Source organism: Artemia franciscana, chromosome 7 (assembly GCF_032884065.1).
Source record: "Artemia franciscana chromosome 7, ASM3288406v1, whole genome shotgun sequence".
In the NCBI taxonomy this organism is placed as follows: Eukaryota; Metazoa; Arthropoda; class Branchiopoda; order Anostraca; family Artemiidae; genus Artemia; species Artemia franciscana.
In genome coordinates this window covers 36,036,283-36,059,139 of record NC_088869.1, presented here as the reverse complement: position 1 = coordinate 36,059,139, position 22,857 = coordinate 36,036,283, and the positions used below count along the sequence as shown (strand labels likewise).

Sequence of the window (22,857 nt, the reverse complement as noted above, 5' to 3'; positions counted from 1 at the left end):
ACTCTCTTATTAGAAATTGGACTTGATTCAATCTTAATGCTTGTGGTTCAGAGAGAAAGTACCACTAATCCTACAATGGCACCAAAAAGGGCACATTAGGAGGAAACACCAGAGCAACGCAAGACCAGGCTTGCGGCTAAAAGAGCAAGGACAGATTAGGAATTCCAATTTATGTAAACGAAGGCGTGTCAAGGAATCACCAGAGCACCGTAAAATCAGGCTTGCGGCTCAAAGAGAAAGTACCAAAAATAGGCATATCAATGTATCACAAGAGAAACGCTTGTTCAATCGCCTGACATTCAGGTACTGCCCATCCGATGATTATAGCTTGAGTCGAGATGTTCAAATCGGGACTTTGTCTGAAAATTATCCCTACTGCAAGGCGTTGAAATCTAAAGGGGACATAATGGGAATGATGACGATGATGATGATAAATTTATTTTCCATTTGTAAGACAAAAAAAATTGTCTTAAATCTATCTATTTATCTTTCTATCTATATATATATATATATATATATATATATATATATATATATATATATATATATAATAAGCTGTCTGTCCGTTACGCCAGATTATATCTTATCTATATATAAAAATGAAACTAAACTGAAAAGCAAACTGAAACTAAAAATGTAGAAACTGGGAATTGCATAAATATTTCTATATATTTTGACAATGGATTAAAGTAATTCGAAAACATTATAACACATATTTGTAATTTTGAGGTTTATTATAAATTGTTGAGTGTTAGCATGCTTGGCACGTAAAATTGTATGCAATTTACGTCAACGAAGGCGTGTCGAGGAACTACCAGAGCAACGCGAAACCAGACTTGCTTCTGAAAGAGAAAGTAAAAAAAGAAGGCGTGCCGAGGAATCACAAGAACAGCAAGAAAACAGGCTTGCGGCTGATAGAGAAAGTAAGAAAAGAAAGCGTGCCGAGGAATCACAAGAGCCACCTGAAAATTATCGCCAGGCATTCAGGTACAGCCCAGTCGATGATTATAGTAGATGTGTTCAAATCGGGACTATGTCTAAATTTATCCCTATTGGCTGCACCACCAGAGCCATTGAAAACTTTGCTTACTGGAACTACGTCAGAATCTAGCGTTTTTTATCAAACATCAGAAAATATAACTCATGTTTCCAAATGACGTCGTTTGGTGCCCAAACCGAAAATCCAGATCAATTTATGCCTACTTTCAAAGTAAAAGGGCAAATTTATCATAAAGCAGGGTCCCTTCTACCATTCTCAGGCGAGAATCATAAATTTTTACAATTGTACTTCATCAGTGATTGAAATTCTGAATTGAATGCACGTTGCGAAATTTCTCCCAACGTTGAAAGGACAATCGTTTCCCAATTGCAACATCTTTTCCACGAAAATAATATTTTAGTGCGTCTGCTCAAAACAGCCATCGATTTGATGCCTACTGATACGCATAAAATTGTTATTTCCGCTGACAAAATGCCTCCTGGCCAACATGTGCGTAGATACAATGCTCCAACTATCGGCGAAGTGGCAATCGTTATGGTCGGTGGTCAGTTTTTACCTCGAGATATTATTCTTCATAAGCAAAACGCTCAGTTGATAAGAATTGCCGAAACTCATCGATGTTACGATGCCCTACAATATCCTATCATTTTTTGGGATGGAGCCGACGGCTATCACTTTAATATTAAATTGATGAATCCAGCCACTAACAATGAATAAGAAATGCAGTGCAATGCATTATTATTCCTATAGACTAATGATTCGGCAGGATGAAGAGAATTATATTTTAAAATGCCGTCAATTGTTTCACCAATATGTCGTTGATATGTATGCAAAAATTGAATCAGAATGTTTGCTATATATCCGCCTGAATCAGACCAAGCTCCGCTCTGAACAATACATTCATTTGCGAGATGCAGTTGTAAATGACGGTAATACCACAAACGTTGGAAGATTAACGATTTTACCTTCGTCATATGCTGGCAGTCCCCGTCATATGCATGAATATGCTCAAGATGCTATTGCGTATGTTCGTCTCTATGGTCGTCCAGATTTATTTATTACATTTACATGTAATCAATCTTGGGACGAGATACAGCAGCTTTTACTTCAAGGACAATCGGCGGTTCATAGACATGACATTACGGCCCGTGTCTTCCGGCAAGTTTTTTCGTTTTTTTAGTTTGTGCTGACCCTCTGTGCTTTACGCCCCCTCCTTAATGTGCAAATATATAGCCCGAAACTGTTTCTACAATATTAGATTTTGCGTCGTATTTTGTGATATTCCATTAGGATTAGTAAGAGTAACAGGTTGTATTTAGATAAAGAACATAGCATAGGATCTATAACAGAAAAATACAACACATTTTCAAGCTTTTTTTGGGAGAGAAAAAAGAAATCTTATTAATGCCAGAATTTATTTAAAATAAGTTAACAATAAATATCATGAGTTTTGTCACTTTTCATTAGCTTGGTGTCAATGTTATATTAAAGCCAGAAATTGATAGTACTTCACTACTAATAAAATTCAGGAGAACCCAGTTTCCAAGTGTCGATATTTCTTTTCCACTGAAAATGTCACAATCCCTAGAATAAACAAACATATTGAACAATTGAAATGTGCATCATTAAAACATAAAGTAAGCCTATACAGACTCTCATTTCGATAGTTAATCAAACAGTTCGTGGTAACGAACTGTAGTAAGGAGCAACCCGGCTCAATAGTAACCGAAACTCTAAAAAATTGAATTTTGATACCAATTAAAAGAATTGCATTTTAATGCTGATTTTAAATATATAAGTTTCATCAAGATCAGTTATACCCATCACAAGTTACGAGCCTGAGAAAATTTGCCTCATTTTAGAAAATAGGAGAAAACACCCCCTTAAAGTCATACAACTGTACTGTTTTAAAAAATAATAAGTAGAAAAGAGAAAGAGTCAAACTTTAGCGTAAAGAGCAGGGTGTTGAGGAGGAAAAGCCCTTTTCATATGCGGAGTAATTTCTGTTCGTTTTAAGTTTTAATGTTGCTCCTTATTTTCATTTAAAAAAACTTGTTTTTTTATATTTAATTCAATAACAAAAACGGAATCAGATCTTAGAGAGAAATTACCCACAGAAAAAAAATTGTAAGACAAAAAAAGTTGGCACGTTGTGCTGTTCAACATGAATTTTCATTGAGTTAAGAAGAACACAATTTCCAAATAAAAAGAATCTAGCTTAATTGCTGGCGCTTTTCTAAATACAACACATTTTCGTTAGTTTTATAACAAATATCGAAACAATTGTGTTGATAAGAGAATTTTAAACACTGGTCGTTAATTTTTCATATTGACTTATGTTTCAGAGACGAAGATTTAGCATGTGAACTACTAGCTGGGAACAAAGGTTGGTAACCTCCTTATTCTTTTATTTTTCTGCTTGCCAACGGTCAAATAATCGTCCAAAGTCAATATTCAACTTTGACTACTCGGTTTTGAATCACATTTTGAAAAAAATTCATGGAATTTGGAATACCTGTCTGGAATAAAAGAAAGCTTGATGCAGAATAAAAACGCTGTAAAATGCACCAGCTGAAAGGTCCATATTTTAATTATTTCCCAAACATTTTTCATATAACTTGACTTTCGTGGAAAGCGGATTGAGAACTTTCCCCCTTCTAAAATATGGGAATCCTCTCTCTAAATGAACTCTTTCCCGCTGAGACGGCAAATGTGCTCTGTAAGTTTTTTGAAAGTCAATCAATTCAACAGTATTCGTTCCAAGAACCAAGAGAAACATTAAAAACATAAATGGACCTGTCTATCCTTTTTAAGGGGTGAATAAGCAATAGAGCTATTTTCAACTAAAACGGCCAAGAAATACTGTTCCTGAAGCAGTATTCATTGGAAATCTTTCCCCTTGTGAACTCTTTTCCTGTTCTTTTTTTTGCTAAGGGTTGTGGTTCACTATTTACTACTACATTACAGCTGTCACTGCAATTATGAACACGCATACATATTCTGGCTCTAATTTATCTAGAATAAGGACATAAATTCTGTATGGAGAAAGGCACACTACAAGTTTCAGAGCAATAGGTAGCCTCCATTTGCATGAACTCAACAACATGTATTCACATTTAGCCCAATCTAAATTCGATTATTTCGTGTCTCATGGATTTTTCGGTCGAGGTTATTTGAAGACTGAAGAATACAGTGTGTCAAAAATATAGAATAAACTTTCATACTTGTATAGCGTTATAACTCTAAATTTCACATTTATTCTTTATTCATATGAATCATATTTTCCACATATGCAAAGATGTGGAATGACACAGCAGCCCTTCCTGCTGGGAAGCTGAGATAGTTTTAAACTCATCACTATTGTGAAAATATGACGAATGATGAACTTATTTTTAGGACATGGCCCACTCCCGAATTTAGGATGTATCTAGCTTGCGCAATAAAATGAAGCCACATGCTTGTCACTGTCATCCAAAAACTTATAAATGAATGCGCAGTAGTCAAACAGTTCGTGGTAACAAACTATAGTAAGGAGCAACCAGGCTCAATAGTAACCAAAACCCTGAAAAACGGAATTTTGATACTAATAGTTACATCAAATGAATCAAATTTTAATGCTGATTTTAAATATATAAGTTTCATCAAGTTTAGTCTTGCCCATCAAAAGTTACGTAAAGGATTACGTGGGAGGATCTTTCCATGAAGGAATTTTTCCTGAGGGAAGAGAATTTCCACAAAGGGAGCGCAGGATTTTCTATCATTATTAAAAAAAAACAATGAGAAAATAAATAATTTTTTCAACTGGAAGTAATGAGCAGCATTAAAACTTAAGACGAACATGAAATATTACGTATATAGGGAGGTTCGTTTTCTCCACAATACCTTGCTCTTTACGCTGTAGCATTTTTAGCAACTATTTATTCTACGACCTTTGTGATTCAGGGGTCATTCTTGATTATTTGGGAAAAAATTCATGCTTTAGCGTAAAGAGCGAGGCATTGATGATGGAGCAAAACCCCTCATAAACGTAATAAAAATACACATTCATGTGCGGTGAGCCAAATCAAAGCATGCATTAATTCAAAAACGTTCAGAAATTAAATATAAAAAAAAAACATTTTTTTTAGCTGCAAGTAAGGAGCGATATTAAAACTTAAAACGAACAGAAATTATTCAGTATATGAAAGGGGCTGTCCCTCCTTAACGCCTCGCTCTTTACGGTAAAGTTTTCTATTGTTTTAAAAAGTAGAGTTGTGAGAAAGAGTCAAACCTTAGCAAAAAGAGCGCGGCATTGAGGAGGGGACAACCCCTTTCATATACAGAATAATATCTGTTCGTTTTAAATTTTAATTTCGCTCTAAACTTGAAGTTAAAAAAACTTGTTTGTCTTATTTAATACTACTAAATGGCGTGGGTAACTTATTATTTTTCGTTTGATAATCCCATGTAATATATAAAGTTTAAACAATATAATATTTTAATTATTCACTAGAGGCCTCATTATTTTCTATTTGGTACTCTAAAAAATATCAAAATTGTTATTTTAAGGGTGATGTACGAGATTTTTGAGCTATTCTAGGACCTCAACCACCATAAGGAGAGTATATCAAGGAAAGGTAATTTTCATTTCAAGACTCCATCCTAAAAGCTACAGACTATGAAAATGTCATTGTCCTAAATCCTGTTTGAAGCTAAAAATCAGTTGACTATAATCTCAGACAATTTTGGGCAGCTTAAAAAGAAAAAGATTAAATACTGTCTTTTCTTATTTAGCGAAAATTGCTTCTATGATTATAAAAACATAACGGAAAGCAGGCTACAATAATTAAGATTCTAGTTCATTCGAGCCCAGATTTTCGGTAAAGGCATTTCTTATTCTTAATCAAGAACTAAGGATAGTATTTATTTTAAATTCCCAATTAATTAAAAATTAGATAAAGGTAACAGCTATAGCCTCGATTTATTGGTGAGGCCTTTGAATAATACTTACTTCTGAATAGGGAAAGAGCTAGCGAAACTAACGTAAGTTGTGTTGCAATTCGTCTCTTCTGGAAGGTCAAACTCCTCAACTCTGATTACAAAACCGGTTGAATTCGTCTGAAATATGTTTGAATTTGTGTCAGTATCACAGCTCAGATACTATTATACAGTTATGAAAACTCGATTTATTTTTGGGACGCAGTGCGCGGTAGCGATGCTAGCGGCTGGAGATAGGAAACTGGTATTGGTATCTAAGCTGTGTATGCAACAAAACACAATTACGATCCCGCCTATGGTGTTATAGTACGATCTACGCGTCTGAGCACGGGTTTGGAGGAGGCGCCAAGTTCAGAGCTCTGTACCAAAAGCTTTTCATGGGCAAGGTAGGAGTTTTCATAACTGTATTGGTATCTAAGCTGTGGTCAGTTTTTTTTAGCATTAAAACTTACCATATTCGTCAGTTGTACTCGCATTTAAGCGTTAAAAAAAATGTTACAATTGTAAACCCTCAGGGAATAAACAGAATAGGGTATACAACACCGACTTTCTAAAACTGATTAAAATCGTATTACAAAATAACGAGAATGTATTTATTTCGTCTCAACCAGTTTTCCAAGAACTCTAGGTTTCTGTGAGAAATTATAAGCTATGAAGAACTACTAAAAACCTTCTCGAACTACGACAATAATGATAAAAAGAATGCTGAAAAATGTCGTGACGATGAAAAAAAAGAAGAAAAGGTCTGGATCTAACAACAGCAAACTTTCAACATTAAGATCACTAATGAATTTTATCTGAAAGTTTTTATCAATGGTCGTGATACAATGGTTTTTAATAGTATTTAGCTCATGACGAATTTTGGTGCCAATATTTTGGTCAATCCTTTGGTAGCTCAGTGGACTAATCTTTGCTTAGCAATAAGGGACTCAGGGTTCGAGCTCAGCTGCCGCAAGGCTGGTGGCCGCAAGACTTGCTACCTGTCCGTAAAAAAGACCCGACGCCTAGAACATTGGCACATGTCAACGCTCTATGCCCTATCAATGGATCTGGAAAATCTTTATTCGTATCCTATTCTTTAGTACTTTTTTTTGTAGGGGAGAACACCCAAGGTCAGTGGTGGGGTAGTCTCAAAAAATTACGCAAGATACGTGTACACACTAGGTATGATAAACTGACCAGTGATATTTTGCAATATCTGTAAAATCCTATCAACTAGCGTTTTACTAAAACCTGAGCTTACTCGAGTTTTTTTTCTTTTTTTAGAAAATTATAATTTTATGCTAAAGTCTAACAATATAATGGCTGATGAAAGACTATTAAGGTCCTTATAAGTTATTGTTACATTTATTGCAGACTGTTCATGGAATTTACTGATCCTAAATGAACGTATTATCTTTTAGGGGTTGGTTTGTGTTTTCTGTAAAGTGCCAGTTTAAATGAAAAAAAAAACTTTTTTTTCAAACAAAAGTATGCCAAGAAGAGTTTTTTTTTTAGGTGGAGTCAACCACAATAAATTTTCTGGGGGAATTTGCAGCGAGGATAGAAATGTGCGGAGGTAATTTCCTCATCGGAGAGGATTTTACGTGGGGGCAACTTTCCATGGAGGAAATTTTGATGGGGGAGCACTTTCTATGGGGGGAGGTCACCCCCATCTTATACGATATTATTTCTGTTTGTTTTAACTTTTAATGTTGCTTCTTACTTTCAGATACTTTTTTTTAATATAAATTAAAAACAAGAGGGGGCCAAGCCTAGATCATTTTAGCGCATTTTCACCTACTGCGGGGTGAAGGAAAAAAAAACCGATACATTTTTCAAAGTAGGTAAGGCTTTTCAGGAGAAATACGTGTTGCAACAGATAGACTAATCAGATGTATTATGGGCTTTGTAGTCGATAGTAAATTCTTTCGAAAAGGTTTGTACAGATATTCAATTCATGAGGATTAGCACACCAAATATCAAACAAATGAGTAGTATATTAGCAGGTTAAAAACAAGTTTAAAAACACAAACAAAAATATTTCCTCTATTTAAGAAAAAAAAACAAAGTTAAAGCATAAACAAACAAAAATCCGTCTAACTATGACGACTTGCCATATTCAATGCACCGAAGCTCCTAACGTTAAGTTTAACTTGATCTTTCGTCTTCTTAGGGTACGGACAGACATAGTGTTGGGACAATATGATAACAAAGTTCATAAATCAGGTTCCAAACACTTGAAGCAACATGTGTAAATCTATTAGATTAGTCTTTTATTTAGTACTAGCTGTTGGGGTGGCGCTTCGCGCCACCCCAACACCTAGTTGGTGGGGGCGCTTCGCGCCCCCCCCAAGCCCCCCCGCGCGCGTAAGTCGTTACGCGCCATAATAGTTACGCGCCATTGTAGTTGTGTCACTATGTCCCACCTGTGAATATAGATAGATATATATATATATTACATCCCCCTGTTTCCCCCGGTGTCCCCGTTGTAGTTGTGTCCCTGTGTCCCGGTCGTCATTTATATTCCCTGTGTCCCGGTCGTCATTTGTATCCCGGTGTCCCGGTCTGTATATACATTCGTTTTTTAGTTTTGTTTTTCTCCTTTATTTTTTTCCTTTTTTTTTCTTTTTTAGCTTATTTAGATTTTTAGATTTTTTAGTTTTTTTATTAGTTTTTAGTTTTTTTTTTCTTTTTAGTTTTTTTGTCCCGGTCGTCATTTATATCCCCCTGTTTCCCCCGGTGTCCCCGTTGTAGTTGTGTCCCTGTGTCCCGGTCGTCATTTATATTCCCTGTGTCCCGGTCGTCATTTGTATCCCGGTGTACCGGTCTGTATATACATTCGTTTTTTAGTTTTGTTTTTCTCCTTTATTTTTTTCCTTTTTTTTCTTTTTTAGTTTATTTAGATTTTTAGATTTTTTAGTTTTTTTTTCTTTTTAGTTTTTTTGTAGTTTTTACCTTCTTTTTAGTTTTGTTAATTTTTTTTTTTACTTATGTCCTGGTCGTCATTTATACTCCCTGTGTCCCGGTGCTTTGTTGATTGCTAATCGAACATTCCTTTTGTCCTGGTCGCTTTCTCTTTGAGTGTCGTCATTTATTTTTTTCTTTTTTAGTTCTTTTAGTTTTTACCTTTTTTAGTTTTTTTTAGTTTTTTAGATGAAATTTTTTTTTAGTTTTTTCCTTTTTTTCTTTTTAGTTTTTTATTGGTTTTTACCTTTATGTTAGCTTATTTTTCAGTTTTTTCCTTTTTTTTTAGTTTTTTTTTATTTTTTATTTTTTTAGTTTTTTACCTTTTTTTAGTTTTTTTAGTTTTTTTAGTTTTTTTAGTTTTTTAGCTTTTTTACTTTTTTTATTAGTTTTTAGTTTTTTTGTAGTTTTTGCCTTTTTTTAGTTTTTTCAGTTTTTTTTTTAGTTTTTTATTGGTTTTTACCTTTATTTTAGCTTATTTTTCAGTTTTTTCCTTTTTTTTAGTTTTTTTTAGTTTTTAGTTTTTTTAGTTTTTTACCTTTTTTTAGTTTTTTTAGTTTTTTTAGTTTTTTAGCTTTTTTATTTTTTTTATTAGTTTTTAGTTTTTTTTTGTAGTTTTTGCCTTTTTTTTTAGTTTTTTTAGTTTTTTAGCTTTTTTATTAGTTTTTAGTTTTTTTTGTAGTTTTTGCCTTTTTTTAGTTTTTTTAGTTTTTTAGCTTTTTTATTTTTTTTATTAGTTTTTAGTTTTTTTTGTAGTTTTTGCCTTTTTTTAGTTTTTTCAGTTTTGACGTCACCTGATCCAGTTTTTTCAGGTGACATCACCTGATCCACGATCCACAGATCCACAGACAACTTATTTTTATATATATAGATAGTTTTTTTTTTTTTACTTATGTCCTGGTCGTCATTTATACTCCCTGTGTCCCGGTGCTTTGTTGATTGCTAATCGAACATTCCTTTTGTCCTGGTCGCCTTCTCTTTGAGTTTCGTCATTTATTTTTTTCTTTTTTTGTTCTTTTAGTTTTTACCTTTTTTAGTTTTTTTTAGTTTTTTAGATGAAATTTTTTTTTAGTTTTTTCCTTTTTTTCTTTTTAGTTTTTTATTGGTTTTTACCTTTATTTTAGCTTATTTTTCAGTTTTTTCCTTTTTTTTAGTTTTTTTTTATTTTTTTTTTCTTTTAGTTTTTTACCTTTTTTTAGTTTTTTTAGTTTTTTTAGTTTTTTAGCTTTTTTACTTTTTTTCTTAGTTTTTAGTTTTTTTTTGTAGTTTTTGCCTTTTTTTAGTTTTTTCAGTTTTTTTTTAGTTTTTTATTGGTTTTTACCTTTATTTTAGCTTATTTTTCAGTTTTTTCCTTTTTTTTAGTTTTTTTTAGTTTTTAGTTTTTTTAGTTTTTTACCTTTTTTTAGTTTTTTTAGTTTTTTTAGTTTTTTAGCTTTTTTATTTTTTTTATTAGTTTTTAGTTTTTTTTGTAGTTTTTGCCTTTTTTTAGTTTTTTTAGTTTTTTAGCTTTTTTATTAGTTTTTAGTTTTTTTTTAGTTTTTGCCTTTTTTTTGTTTTTTTAGTTTTTTAGCTTTTTTATTTTTTTTATTAGTTTTTAGTTTTTTTTGTAGTTTTTGCCTTTTTTTAGTTTTTTCAGTTTTGACGTCACCTGATCCAGTTTTTTCAGGTGACGTCACCTGATCCATCCACAGACAGACAACTTATTTTTATATATATAGAAGATAACAATGGATTCATTGAAAATAGTTTTTTCTTGATTGGTAGGGAGCCATAAATTCAGAATTGCATTGAACAAAGCAGCAATTTTAGGCTTGGATCGAAAAACCTTGAGGGCACTGGTTTCTTTATAATGGACCTGGCATTCAAATATGACATGCTGAATGGTTTCGCATCACATTTGAACAAGAAATATAGAACTGAATATTTTCTTAAGTGAAGAGAGTATAAAAATATTTTATTTTTTGGTGATTTATTTGAATTTTGTGGTAAACTTGGTGTTTAGGAGATGGTCTCGGCAACTATAAGACTGCTGTTTTGTTGTATAAAGTTCTTTTATGGGTCGGTGTATGCTTGAAATAGATCTAATTGCCTTTAGTTGAATTCAGTAGTTATCTTCTTATAATTTTTAGATCCTTACCATCTGTAAATCTGTTGCTCTTTTAAAGGAAAAATATTGGAAATAGGGAATCTAAGGCAAAGGGTAAAAGGAAAAAAAAACACAAATCGAAGTGGAATAAGAGAATAAAGACTGAAGTCCAGATAAGGAACATTCTCAGCAGCACTTGCTTTATAACTTTGTGCAAATTCATCTGGATAAATTTTTATATGAATAGGGCGATGCTTAAACATCTGTTCTGCAAAATTAATCTAAACCAATGAATTTGGCATCGGATTTTTGTTTGCAGGAATAAGACTACTTTGGCACTATGGTTGGTGCACTCCCTAAGGAGGGGCCTCAGTAGTAGGACAAGCACGAAGAGTTTGTTAATTCCAGTTGGGTCCTCTTAGAGAAAGACAATCCAAGATGTGCCAGTGCCAGTGTTGCGGCAAACTGTCTTCATTGCAGACATCTGTATTCTGCATGGTTGCTGCTATATATTTAAATTTATTCGGAGTGTTTTTATTCTATGACAGGAGGCTCTATCTCTTAAGGGTGTCAGTCCAGATATCTCTCCAAATTTAAATAGAGGAGTGTACTCGCACAAAAATATAGCTATTTGAGTTGCAGAATTTTGTAAAGACTAAAGAATGTTCAAATTTAAGGGAATATCTTTAAAAATTCAAGAAAAATTGGATCTTTTAATCTAATTTGGATTGAATATAGTTTACGAAAGCCTATTTTCATTGTTGGATAGAAACTCCATTTAGTTTCAGCTTGTGTTTTAGTATGAAGCAGGAGCGGATCCAGGGGGCAAGGGGGGCCTTAGGCCCCCCAAGATTTTCTGGTGCCCTCATTCGCATTCGGTTCTTTTTTATTTTTTACACCTTTTTTAAGTATACTTGTCAATTTGATTAATTATTTATAGGTTATTTATCCAATTAACAACAAAAAGCAAAGCTTTCCTATGAATGTAAAAAGCAAAGTTGAAGCTTACACCGAACGAGATATTCACTTAATAAGAAATCCCAAGAATGGGGGATTAATCAAAAATATATTATTATAAATAGGGTGATGGAAGTATTCAAAATCTTAAGTTATTTAAAATTGTCTTTCTTCAGCCAGTTCAATAAATATCTGCAAAATTGGCATATAAATCTTTGATTGCTGAAAAATTTTTTCTAAGAATATGAAACTTTCCCCTATTTCATGAAAATAAAAACACCTGATAAAAATAAAACTGGTATCTTGAACACATTTCATAGACGTGGTAACACGGTGATAGTTACTTGTTTATTCACAATGACGTATTGAAAATTTGCCTTGTAGCTAAAAATTCAAAATGGATAAAATAAAAAATCTGGACACAAGCATAGAATGTATAAGAGACGAAGACCGATGGGTGAATGTGCAGGGGCATCGAAGGATATTTCCTGATATTTTGGTAGAATATCGGAAAATACTGGAAATTGAAAGGTAGGTTTTGACTAATAATGAACCCCCACCACCCTCAAAAAATCCTTAATTTTAGGTTTTTTGACTAATTAAATAGCGAATAGCCCAATAGGGCTTTTGTGTTAATAAATCTATTTATCTATTTATTTTAACTATATTGCTAATTTGGTTGAGATTAGATGAATGAAAGAACTAAAAGCAATTTAGGCCAGAAGCAGACACATGAGGCTTGGAGGGGGCAAACCTCCTCCTAAGATACTTCGGGCACACTTATTCTGTTCTTTTTTCTTTTCTTTTTTTAATCTTTTTGAAAATAAAGTTTTTAATTAGTACCCACCTCGAGTCACATTGGCGCCCTTGGTTCAGCAGCCCCCTTACCCAAGATTTTGCTCTTGATCTTTTAGATATTCCGACATGAAACTGCTTACTATGAAACTGCTATAATTATAAAATTATAAGATATACCTCGTTTTCATGAAAAATTAATCATATAATTGAACTTGCTTGCTAGATTTTCATCTTCAGAATGTGTTTTCTTTTTTCTTTTTTTTTGGCCGATTTGTTTTATTTTCTTTCTTGTAAGCCTATCGATTTAGGGTTCTGGGCTTCAGTGATGGGGATATGACAAGGTAACTTACGACATTAATTTATGTTAAGGAGTAATTTTTTTGAACTGCCCCTGTCTACTCCATACTAAAAGAAATTCTTAATTTTAGTTTTGTGCATAATGGAATAGCAAATGGCCCAACAGAGCTTTAATGTGATTAATCTGTCTATAAATTTACTTTAACTATATAACTAGTTTCGTTGAAATTAGATGAATGAAAAAGTTAAAAGCAATTTAGGCCAGGAACAGATCCATGGAGTCGGGGGAGGGGTGACCCTTCCCCCAAGATATTTCTGGTACCCTTATTTTGTTCTTTTTTCTGTTTCAAAATCTTTTTTAAAGTAAAAATTTTAATTTTGTGCCCACCTCGAGTCACATTGGCACCCTTGGTCCAGTGGCCTCCTTACCCAACATTTTGCTCTTGTTCTGAATCATTTCGTCATAAGATTACAAGATTAACCTTCATATAAGGAAAGATTAATCATATGATTAAACTTGTTTGCTAGATCTTCATCTTCAGATTGTGTTTTCTTTTTTTGGCGGTTGTTTTTATTCTCATTCTTAAGTGCCCATCAATTTAGGGTACAGTTTCTGGGAGTCATTTATAGGGGTATGATAAGGATGGGTCACGGGAGGGGAGACAAATTATAAAGGGGTTTGGGGAAATGTTTTGGACATTTTTTGACAGTTCGCCGAGTGGGATTTGGGAGACCTAATTTACATGTCCTATATTATTGAGCTGCCTGAATGTAGTATGATGCAGGGTAGAATACTATCTTCCTAGGACGAAGTTCTAGTGGAATTTCGTCAATGTTATCCGAACATAACATGGAAATTAGAAACTTTCCAAATTGAAAAGATTGACGTATGCTGGCTGATTCACAAGTATAAATTATCTCAAGCTCTATCCTCCCTGCAAGACAAATTGGAAGACTACTGATTTTTTTTATTGCCCTTGCCTGGCTGGGGTTAAATGCACTCTTAAAATATTCGGCCCATCCCTCCTTAATCTTTCTTTAACACTATTTGAGGCCAAATTCCTATTTTGACTAGGAAAAGTCCAGACTGACAGCGTCTCCTAAATTTTGTTATATCAATACAATATTACCATTATGCCCTTTTTCTTCTAGATTCTAAACAGTTTGATCAACAAGCGCATATTTTTAATTCTTACTTTGTGCCTTGATTGTCGTCTCTCTTTCCCTTACTTTTCACTTACTCTCATCATATCTACCCTAACGACGTCATTGGTAGGGTTTTCCTTCTCGGGAAAGAGACGAAGAAGGAGCTTATGGGGTGAAAATCCCAAGACTCCAAAGCAGTCCCTACCTTTACATCTAATCTATTCTCACCATAATATTTTGTCTATTAGCCTGCTAAGCCTAGCCTACTATTTGCTAAAAAGATGAGTGGAGAAGCATAGTTTGTTTTAAGGTACATATGTGAAGCTGATATATACCATTACTGATTCTGTGTATCTACTACTTACACCGCTTATCACTTACCACTGCTAGCAAAGAACACTGGAATGTTGATGGAGCTGGATCAGGGTAGTTTGGTGATGTCCACGAAAAAAAGTTTTCTGATAGCTTTGTGTATTGGCATCTTATAAGGGGTGTAGCTTCTGTTGTTGTCGAGGATGTCGTTGAGGTGCATGAAGGGTCACTAAAATTTAAAACTATGTTAGCAAAAGTTCCATATAAACATATTATCCGACTTATACAGCCATGAGGCTGTGTTCTAAATTGCTGAACTACAGTAATTGGTCTTAATGTGAAGTCATACATAATTAAATAGTAGGCAAATGTTAACGAACGTCTGCGATGTTAGCTGTAATTACATAGATGTAGGCTAAGCTTGAAAGTATTTCAGGGGTGGAGCCAGGGGAGCCAGGAAGGTCATTGGCCCTCTAAAAATTTTTATTGCCCTCATTCAGAATCCGTTCTTTTTTCTTTTTTTATTCTTTTTTTAAATAAACTTGGTAATTTGCTCAATTATTCATAGCTGATTTACTCAATTAAGAACAAAAAGCAAATCTTTCCTATGAATGTATTGAGCAAAGTTGAAACTTAAAATGAACAAAAATTATTTATCTTAAGCCAGTTCATTATATATCTGCAAAATTGGCATAAAAATCTTTGATTACTACTATCTTTCCCCTATTCTACGAACATGGAAACAAAGGTTGAAGATGAATGAGTTTTTCTCTGTGTTAAACGTTCGATAAACTCCCGGTAACACTGGAAGTCATAGCTAATTATCTATTCACAATGACAGATTTAAAAGTAGATTTGAAGCTAAAAGCTCAAAATGGATAAAAATAAGAAATCTGGACACGCGCATTTAATGGTTAAGAAACGAAGACTGATGACTGAATGTGCAAGGGGATCAAAGGATATTTCTGCATATTTTGGTAGAATACCCGGAAATTGACAGGTATGTTTTGACTAATAATAAACCCCTTACACCCTCAAAAAATCCTTAATTTTAGTTTTGTGACTAATTAAGTAGCGATTAGTCCATTTAGTCCAATTTCGTGTGAATAAATCTACCAATCTATTTATTTTAATTATATAGCTAAATTGGTTGAAATTAGATGAATGAAAGAGTTAAAAGCAATTTAGGCCAGGAAAAGATCCATGGGGTCGGAGGAGGCGATCCATCCTCCAAGACTCTTCTGGTACCCTTATTCTGTTCTTTTTTCTTTTTTTTTCAAAGTTAATTCGTCAATTTGGTGCCCTTGGTCCAGTGGCCCTCGCACCCAAGATTTGCTCGTGATCTGTTAGAGATTTGCAGAGAAACTGCTTGCACGATCAGTTTACGAATCATTTCTTCATAAAATTATAGGATAAACCTCGTTTTCAGGAAAAAATAATCATATAATTAAACTTGCTTGCTAGATCTTCATCTTCAGATTGTGTTTTCTATTTTTCCTTTTTTGGCAGATTTTTTCTTATTCTCTTTCTTAGTAGCCCGTCGATTTAGGGTACGGTTTCTGATGGTTTATGATTGGGATGTGATAAGGCAACTTACAACAGTAATTTATGTTAGGGAGGAATTTTTTGAGCTGCCCCTGTCCCCTCCCCACTAAAAAATTCTTATTTTTAGTTTTGTGACTAATTAAATAGCGAATGGCCCAACAGGGATTTCGTGTGATAAATCTATCTTTCTATTTACTTTAACTATACAGCTAATTTGGTTGAAATTAGATGAATGAAAAAGTTAAATGCAATTTAGGCCAGGAACAGATCCACGGGGTTGGGAGGGGGTGGTGTGACCCTTCCCCCAAGATATTTCGGGTGCCCTTATTCTGTTCTTTTTTCTTTTTTAGTTTTTTTTTAAATAAAATTTTTAATTTGGTGCCCACTTAGAATTATATTGGCGCCCTTGGTCCAGTGGCTCCCTTACCCAAGATTTTGCTCTTGATCTGCAAGAGATGCAGACGTGAAACTGCTCGCGCGTTCAGTTTACGAATCATTTTGTCATAAAATTACAAGATTAACCTTGTTTTCAGAAAAAAATAATCATATAACTAAACTTGCCTGCCCTATCCCCACTAAAAAATCCTTAATTTTATTTTTGTGACTAATTAAATAGCAAATGGACCAATAGGGCTTTCGCGTGATAAATCTATCTATTTATTTTAATTATATAGCTAGTTTAGTTGAAATTAGATGAATGAAAGAGTTAAAAGTAATTTAGAACAGGAACAGATCCATGGCGTCGGAAGGGGTGACCTTCTCCCCAAGTCACTTCTAGCACCCTTTGTTTGATTTTTAAAAATAAACTTGTCAATTTGGTGCCCACCTCGAGTCAAATTGGCACCCTTAGTCCAGTGGACCCGCATCCAAGATTTTGCTCTTGATCTGTTAGAGATACAAAAATGAAACTGCTCGCACGGTCAGTTTACGAATCATTTTGCCATAAAATTACAAGATAAACCTCGTTTCCAGGAAAAGTTAATCATATAATTAAACTTGCTTGTTAGAACTGCTTCTTCAGATTGGGTTTCCTTTTTTCTTTTTATTTTCGATATATTTTTTTTATTCTCTTTCTTAAGAGCCCATTGACTTAGGGTACGGTTTCTGAGAGTCATTGATGGGGATTTGATAAGGATGGGTCAAGGGACGGGAGACACATTATAAAGGGGTTTTTGGGAAATGTTTTGGATATTTGAGTTTGCCGGGTGGGATTTGGGAGAGCTAATGCATATGCCCTATCTTATTGAGCTATCTCTATCTTCCTATTCAGCTTATTGAGCTCAATATTATTCCAATATTGTAAGGAATATTATTCCTTATTGAGCTATATATACTATCTTCCTAGGACGAAGTCCAAGTGGAACGTCGTACATGTTATCTGAACGTGATTTGGAAGTCGACGCAGGCTGGCTGATTCACAAGTATCAGTTATCTCAACTCTATTGTGCCTGCAGGATAACTTGGGAGAATATTCAAATTTTTTACACTTGTATCCCTCCCTTTTGTTATTGAATACCCCAATATTACCAAAATATTTTTTTTTATTATTACCCCGAAATTATAGGAGATAAATAGATAATGACCATATCAATGTCTATTTCATCGTATATTAGCCTGTTTCGTCTATCATAGCTACAGTTTATTCGATAGAAGTACATTTCTTGGGACCCATCTGCAAAACAGAAGTGATCGACTGCTACGAAGCATGTGAAAAATTTTAGGTCTGCGAGACATCCAAATTTCCCGGTTGTGAATACTTTTGGTTGGGAGAAGGGGGAGGGAATGAGATGGAGAATAGGTGTGATATACAGTAAAGAAAATATTAGTGAAAGAGTACACCCACATACACACACGAACATACACAGAAACACACGCACAAAAATACAAACCCACCAAAACACGCACACAAACACACACAAAAAGAAAAAAAATTATGCATACATATATAGATACTCATACCTACACAAGTTTTTACTCTAATACTACTACTACTCCTACTACTACTCTTACTACTACTACTACTACTACTACTACTACTACTACTACTACTACTACTACTACTACTACTACTACTACTACTACTACTACTACTACTACTACTACTACTACTACTACTACTACTACTACTACTACTACTACTACTACTACTACTACTACTACTACTACTACTACTACTACTACTACTACTACTACTACTACTACTACTACCAAAAAATATTGTTTTCCTAATTTAGTAATTAAGATAGATGAGCACTTGAATGAGGCCTTAACCTTGATCAGCCATCCAATTACCTAGGACGAACATTTTTTCAAATCCATATCTTGGAATATCACGTAGCTTCATATTACCATAGAAAAAAAGCTAGGTATTGGGGGTCGGTTTTATTGTTAGGAGTGCGGGGGTGAAGGGGTAGCACTGGTGAACCCTCACGTTGGTACGTTGGTGCGCTATAAAAATTTATTCCTTTATAAATTCTATGTATTGTTTAAATCTACGTATTTCTTAAGGAAATTTAAATGAATGAGACATTAAAATCTTAGGCTACAAATAATACGATTTAAGGCTATTAAGGGCTAGTATTAAGGGCTAGTAAGGGCTATTACCCCTTATTCTCAAGCCACTACCCCCATGAGACACTGATTTTTCTTGTAGTTTACGATTCAAACAAGGAATTGAAAATAATTTCAGGGATGGGTAAATTGATCTTTCTTCTAGTTTAAATTTCAGATTAACCAAGTGGGGGATGTACAAGCTCAAGATATTAAATTAATGTTATTCATCAGAATTCTCCTGCTAAAAACAAAACTTCAAATGACTACTACATTGCCAGCTGTAAGATGGATGGAACATGAAATCAAATAAATTAACGAGCAGTCTGCTGGCGTTTGATTTTAAGAGAAAGGTATATCTAGAATGGCAATAGTAGAAAACAGAACTATTTTACACTACAATATTAACACTTTGCCATAATATACATGACATTATTTCAATATAAAATATCTATTTATGCTAATATATTATGTTTTTATCTATCATTATTATACTTGTATGGTTCTCGAAGAAATTGGGAGCTTAAAATATATTTGAGTATTAAACCCTGTCACGGTAGGGTATATAAGAAACATCATAATATAAATACTTCCCTTCTTAAAAAAAAAAAAAAAAAAAAAAAAAAAAAAAAAAAAAAAAAAAAAAAAAAAAAAAAAAATCAGCTTTGACAGTGTGGGACACGACCCATTCCATGTTTTAGTTCTGGTTCCGATTAAAGAAACCTTGAAAAAAGAAGCCCTTGACACAAGTAAAAACCAAATATTTCTTTGCTTGTCGTGGAATGTCTTCAAAACATTTTCTAGCTGCCAAAGCAATAAGTCAGGACCCCCCTATTTCAAGTACTCCTCAGATATTCCACAGAAACCAGGCATGTGGTTGGTCTTAAGTTTCTTTATAGAAAATGCTGGACTCATGTAGTGGATCAAGGGGCTGTTTTACAATCCTCTGCCTCTTGTAAATGCTTAGTGGTTGTATTTCCACTGTTAGAAATTAGAGGTTTCCCCAGTAATTAATTTTTTTTTATCAAACTCTAAAGAAAAATAAAATAAAAATTAGTCTGGCCCACTCATTCAGAAAGTCAATGAAGCCATAGTAACTATTCATCAAATAATCTCCTAGCTTTTGTTGTTAATACACATTTTAATGTTATAGGAAAATAGTACTGGCTTTCAAAAAGGCTTCTTTGTCATTTTTCATCAGTACTAACCAGATTCACACAAACAAACTGGTCTGACGAAAGCGATATCTACACTCCCACCTATCATTACGCTCGAATCACATTGGCACCCTTTTTCCAGTGCCTCTCCCCCAAGATTTTTTTTCTAGATCCACCCCTGAAGTATTGAATAATTAATTATAGGATATCATCATAGATCTCTTGTTAAAAATTATTAGAAATAAATTTACAGATACAAATCATGTATTAAAAAATAAAAACTTAAAATCCCTTCATATAAATCCAAGATTAGGAATTCTACATCGTCATGAGCATCAGGAAAATCAAAAAGTTCGTGGTAACGAACTGTAGTAAGGAGCGACCCGGCTCAATAGTAACCAAAACTCTAAAAAATTGAATTTTGATATCAATAGCTACATCAAAAGAATCGCATTTTAATGCTGATTTTAAATATATAAGTTTCATCAAGTTTAGTCTTACCCATCAAAAGTTACGAGCCTGAGAAAATTTGCCTTATTTAAGAAAATAGGGGGAAACACCCCCTAAAATTTGTAGAATCTTAACGAACATGACACCATCAGATTCAGCGTATCAGAGAACCCTACTGTAGAAGTTTCAAGCTCCTATCTACAAAAATGTGGAATTTTGTATTTTTTGCCAGAAGACAAATCACGGGTGCGTGTTTATTTGTTTTTTTTTTTTCTTTTTCCCAGGGGTCATCGTATCGACCAAGTGGTCCTAGAATGTTGCAAGAGGGCTCATTCTAACGGAAATGAAAAGTTCTAGTGCCCTTTTTAAGTGACCAAAAAAACTGGAGGGCATCTAGGCCCCCTCCCACGCTCATTTTTTTCCCGAAGTCAACGGATCAAAATTTTGAGATAGCCATTTCGTTCAACATAGTCGAAAACCATAATAACTATGTCTTTGGGGATGACTTACTCCCCCACAATCCCTGGGGAAGGGGCTGCAAGTTACAAACTTTGACCAGTGTTTACATATAGTAATGGTTATTGGGAAGTGTACAGACATTTTCAGGGGGATTTTATTTTGATTAGGGGTAGGACTGAGGGGAGCGGGCTATGTTGGAGGATCTTTCCTTGGAGGAATCTATCATGGGGGAAGAAAAATTCAATGAAAAGGGTGCAGGATTTTCTAGCATTACTATAAGAAAACTATGAAAAATAAACATGAAAACGTTTTTTTTTCAAATGAAAGGAAGAAGTAGCATTGAAACTTAAAACGAACAGAGATTATTACGCATATGAGGTGTTCTAAAAATACTTTAGCATAAAGAGCGAGGTATTTAGGAGGAGATAAATAACTCGCTCTTTATGCTAAAGTATTTTTAGTAATTTCAACTATTTATTCTACGGCCTTTCTGATTCAGGGGTCATTCTTAAAGAATTGGGACAAAACATACGATTTAGTGTAAAGAGCGAGGTATTAACGAGGGTACAAACCCCCTTTAGTGTAAAGAGAAAGCCATTTAGCCAAAAAAAGAATTAATATACAAATTTCATTTTAATAATTTATGTGCGGAGAGCCAAAACCCAACATGCATTAATTCAACAACGGTCAGAAATTAAATAAAAAATACTAATTTTTTTAGCTGAAAGTAAGGAGCGACATTAGAACTCAAAACGAACAGAAATTACTCCGTATATGAAATGGGTTGTCCCCTCCGCAATCCCTCGCTCTTTACGCTAAAGTTTGACTCTTTGCCACAATTCTACTTTTTAAAACAATTAAAAGCTTTAGCGTAAAGAGCGAGGGATTGCGGAGGGGACAACCCATTTCATATACGGAGTAATTTCTGTTCGTTTTAAGTTTTAATGTCGCTTCTTACTTTCAGCTAAAAAAATTAGTTTTTTTTATTTAATAAACATCATGAAGCACATTCAATACTGGCGCACAGCTCAGTGTAATTACAGGAAGAAGGAGAATCTGTGGAAAGAGTGTTTGCAAAAAGGCTTTCTTTGAATGTGCACATCCATGTGGAACCACGTCTTTCAAAGCATTCGCACATAAATAAATATGCTGTTCTATTAAGGTAAAGTTTTAACTGAGATTTAAAACTCAAGTTCTCTATCGTATAAAGCACCTTAGCCAATATTGGTGCGTCTATTGTTTTAAAGTATACTACCAAAACAACAGTACAATAATAACGTCAAATAATAAACACTGAGATAAAGTAATACTAGAGACAATGAAAGTTGTACACTAATGTAAGATCGACCAGTAAAGGCAGAGTGAGAAACAAATAAATCATGAATACTAGACTTACTCATCATAACTGACATTAAATCTAAATCCCCCAGCACCACCCCCATAATTGACCAATGAGCGATAAAAAAGTGAAATTGACGGAGATCCTGTGTACTTTGTTCCGTCTGGTACCACAGTTGACTTTCCACAAAACCTGTAACAGAATAATCCGGTATAAGCTTTAATAAACTCAGGAACACTTAACTAATTCAATAATGTAATGGATATGAATATTCGAATTGCCATAGTTATTTATCCTTTGTTTATTTTTAAACAAAACTCTCTTTCATTTTATATAAATTCTTTAACAAAAAATACCTTCGAGATCAATTGACTCTATAATTGACATTTAATTGAAACAATTGAAAAAAACTTACACGCACTCGTGCACAGAACTACCTTTAAGCTGCAATTTCAATTAATTGTAACTAGACTGATTACCATTTTGAGCCTTATTGAAAACCAAATGCTCACATGCTGTGAAAATTAGTACTACGAAGGAGTTGCAATGAGAACTAAAAACTGTATCAAAAGCTTGTCACTGGGGTTCTTGTGAAGATTTTGTGAGCAATTTTAAATGCTCTGTTTGCTTAAAAAGAATCTTAAAGTTTACTAGATACAAAACGAACCTTTGTGTTTAATGAGTTTTAGCAACACATTGTACCGTTCTCCGACCAAATTGTACCTCAGATGATTCAATTTGTCCTAATTACAGCCTTCTCTGTCAGTATCCTTTCACAGGCAAAAGTGTTAGAATAAACTGAAATGTAAGTTACCTCTTGTTTTATTCACATCTACAT

The 22,857-nt window shown here is 33.8% G+C and overlaps 1 protein-coding gene across 1 annotated transcript in view; it reads right to left on the bottom strand.

Moving 5' to 3' along the window:
* Positions 1-2,396: 2,396 nt before the first annotated feature.
* LOC136029213 (blastula protease 10-like) overlaps positions 2,397-22,857 on the bottom strand; it is a 118,168-nt gene continuing 97,707 nt past the window's right edge. Inside the window, exons 8-11 of the mRNA XM_065707412.1 lie at positions 22,077-22,211; positions 14,589-14,748; positions 5,991-6,097; positions 2,397-2,584 (exon numbers count right to left, since the gene is read on the bottom strand). Of these exons, the coding sequence (XP_065563484.1) occupies positions 2,464-2,584; positions 5,991-6,097; positions 14,589-14,748; positions 22,077-22,211 (523 nt within the window). The 3' untranslated portion in view covers positions 2,397-2,463. The remainder of the gene's footprint in view (positions 2,585-5,990; positions 6,098-14,588; positions 14,749-22,076; positions 22,212-22,857) is intronic.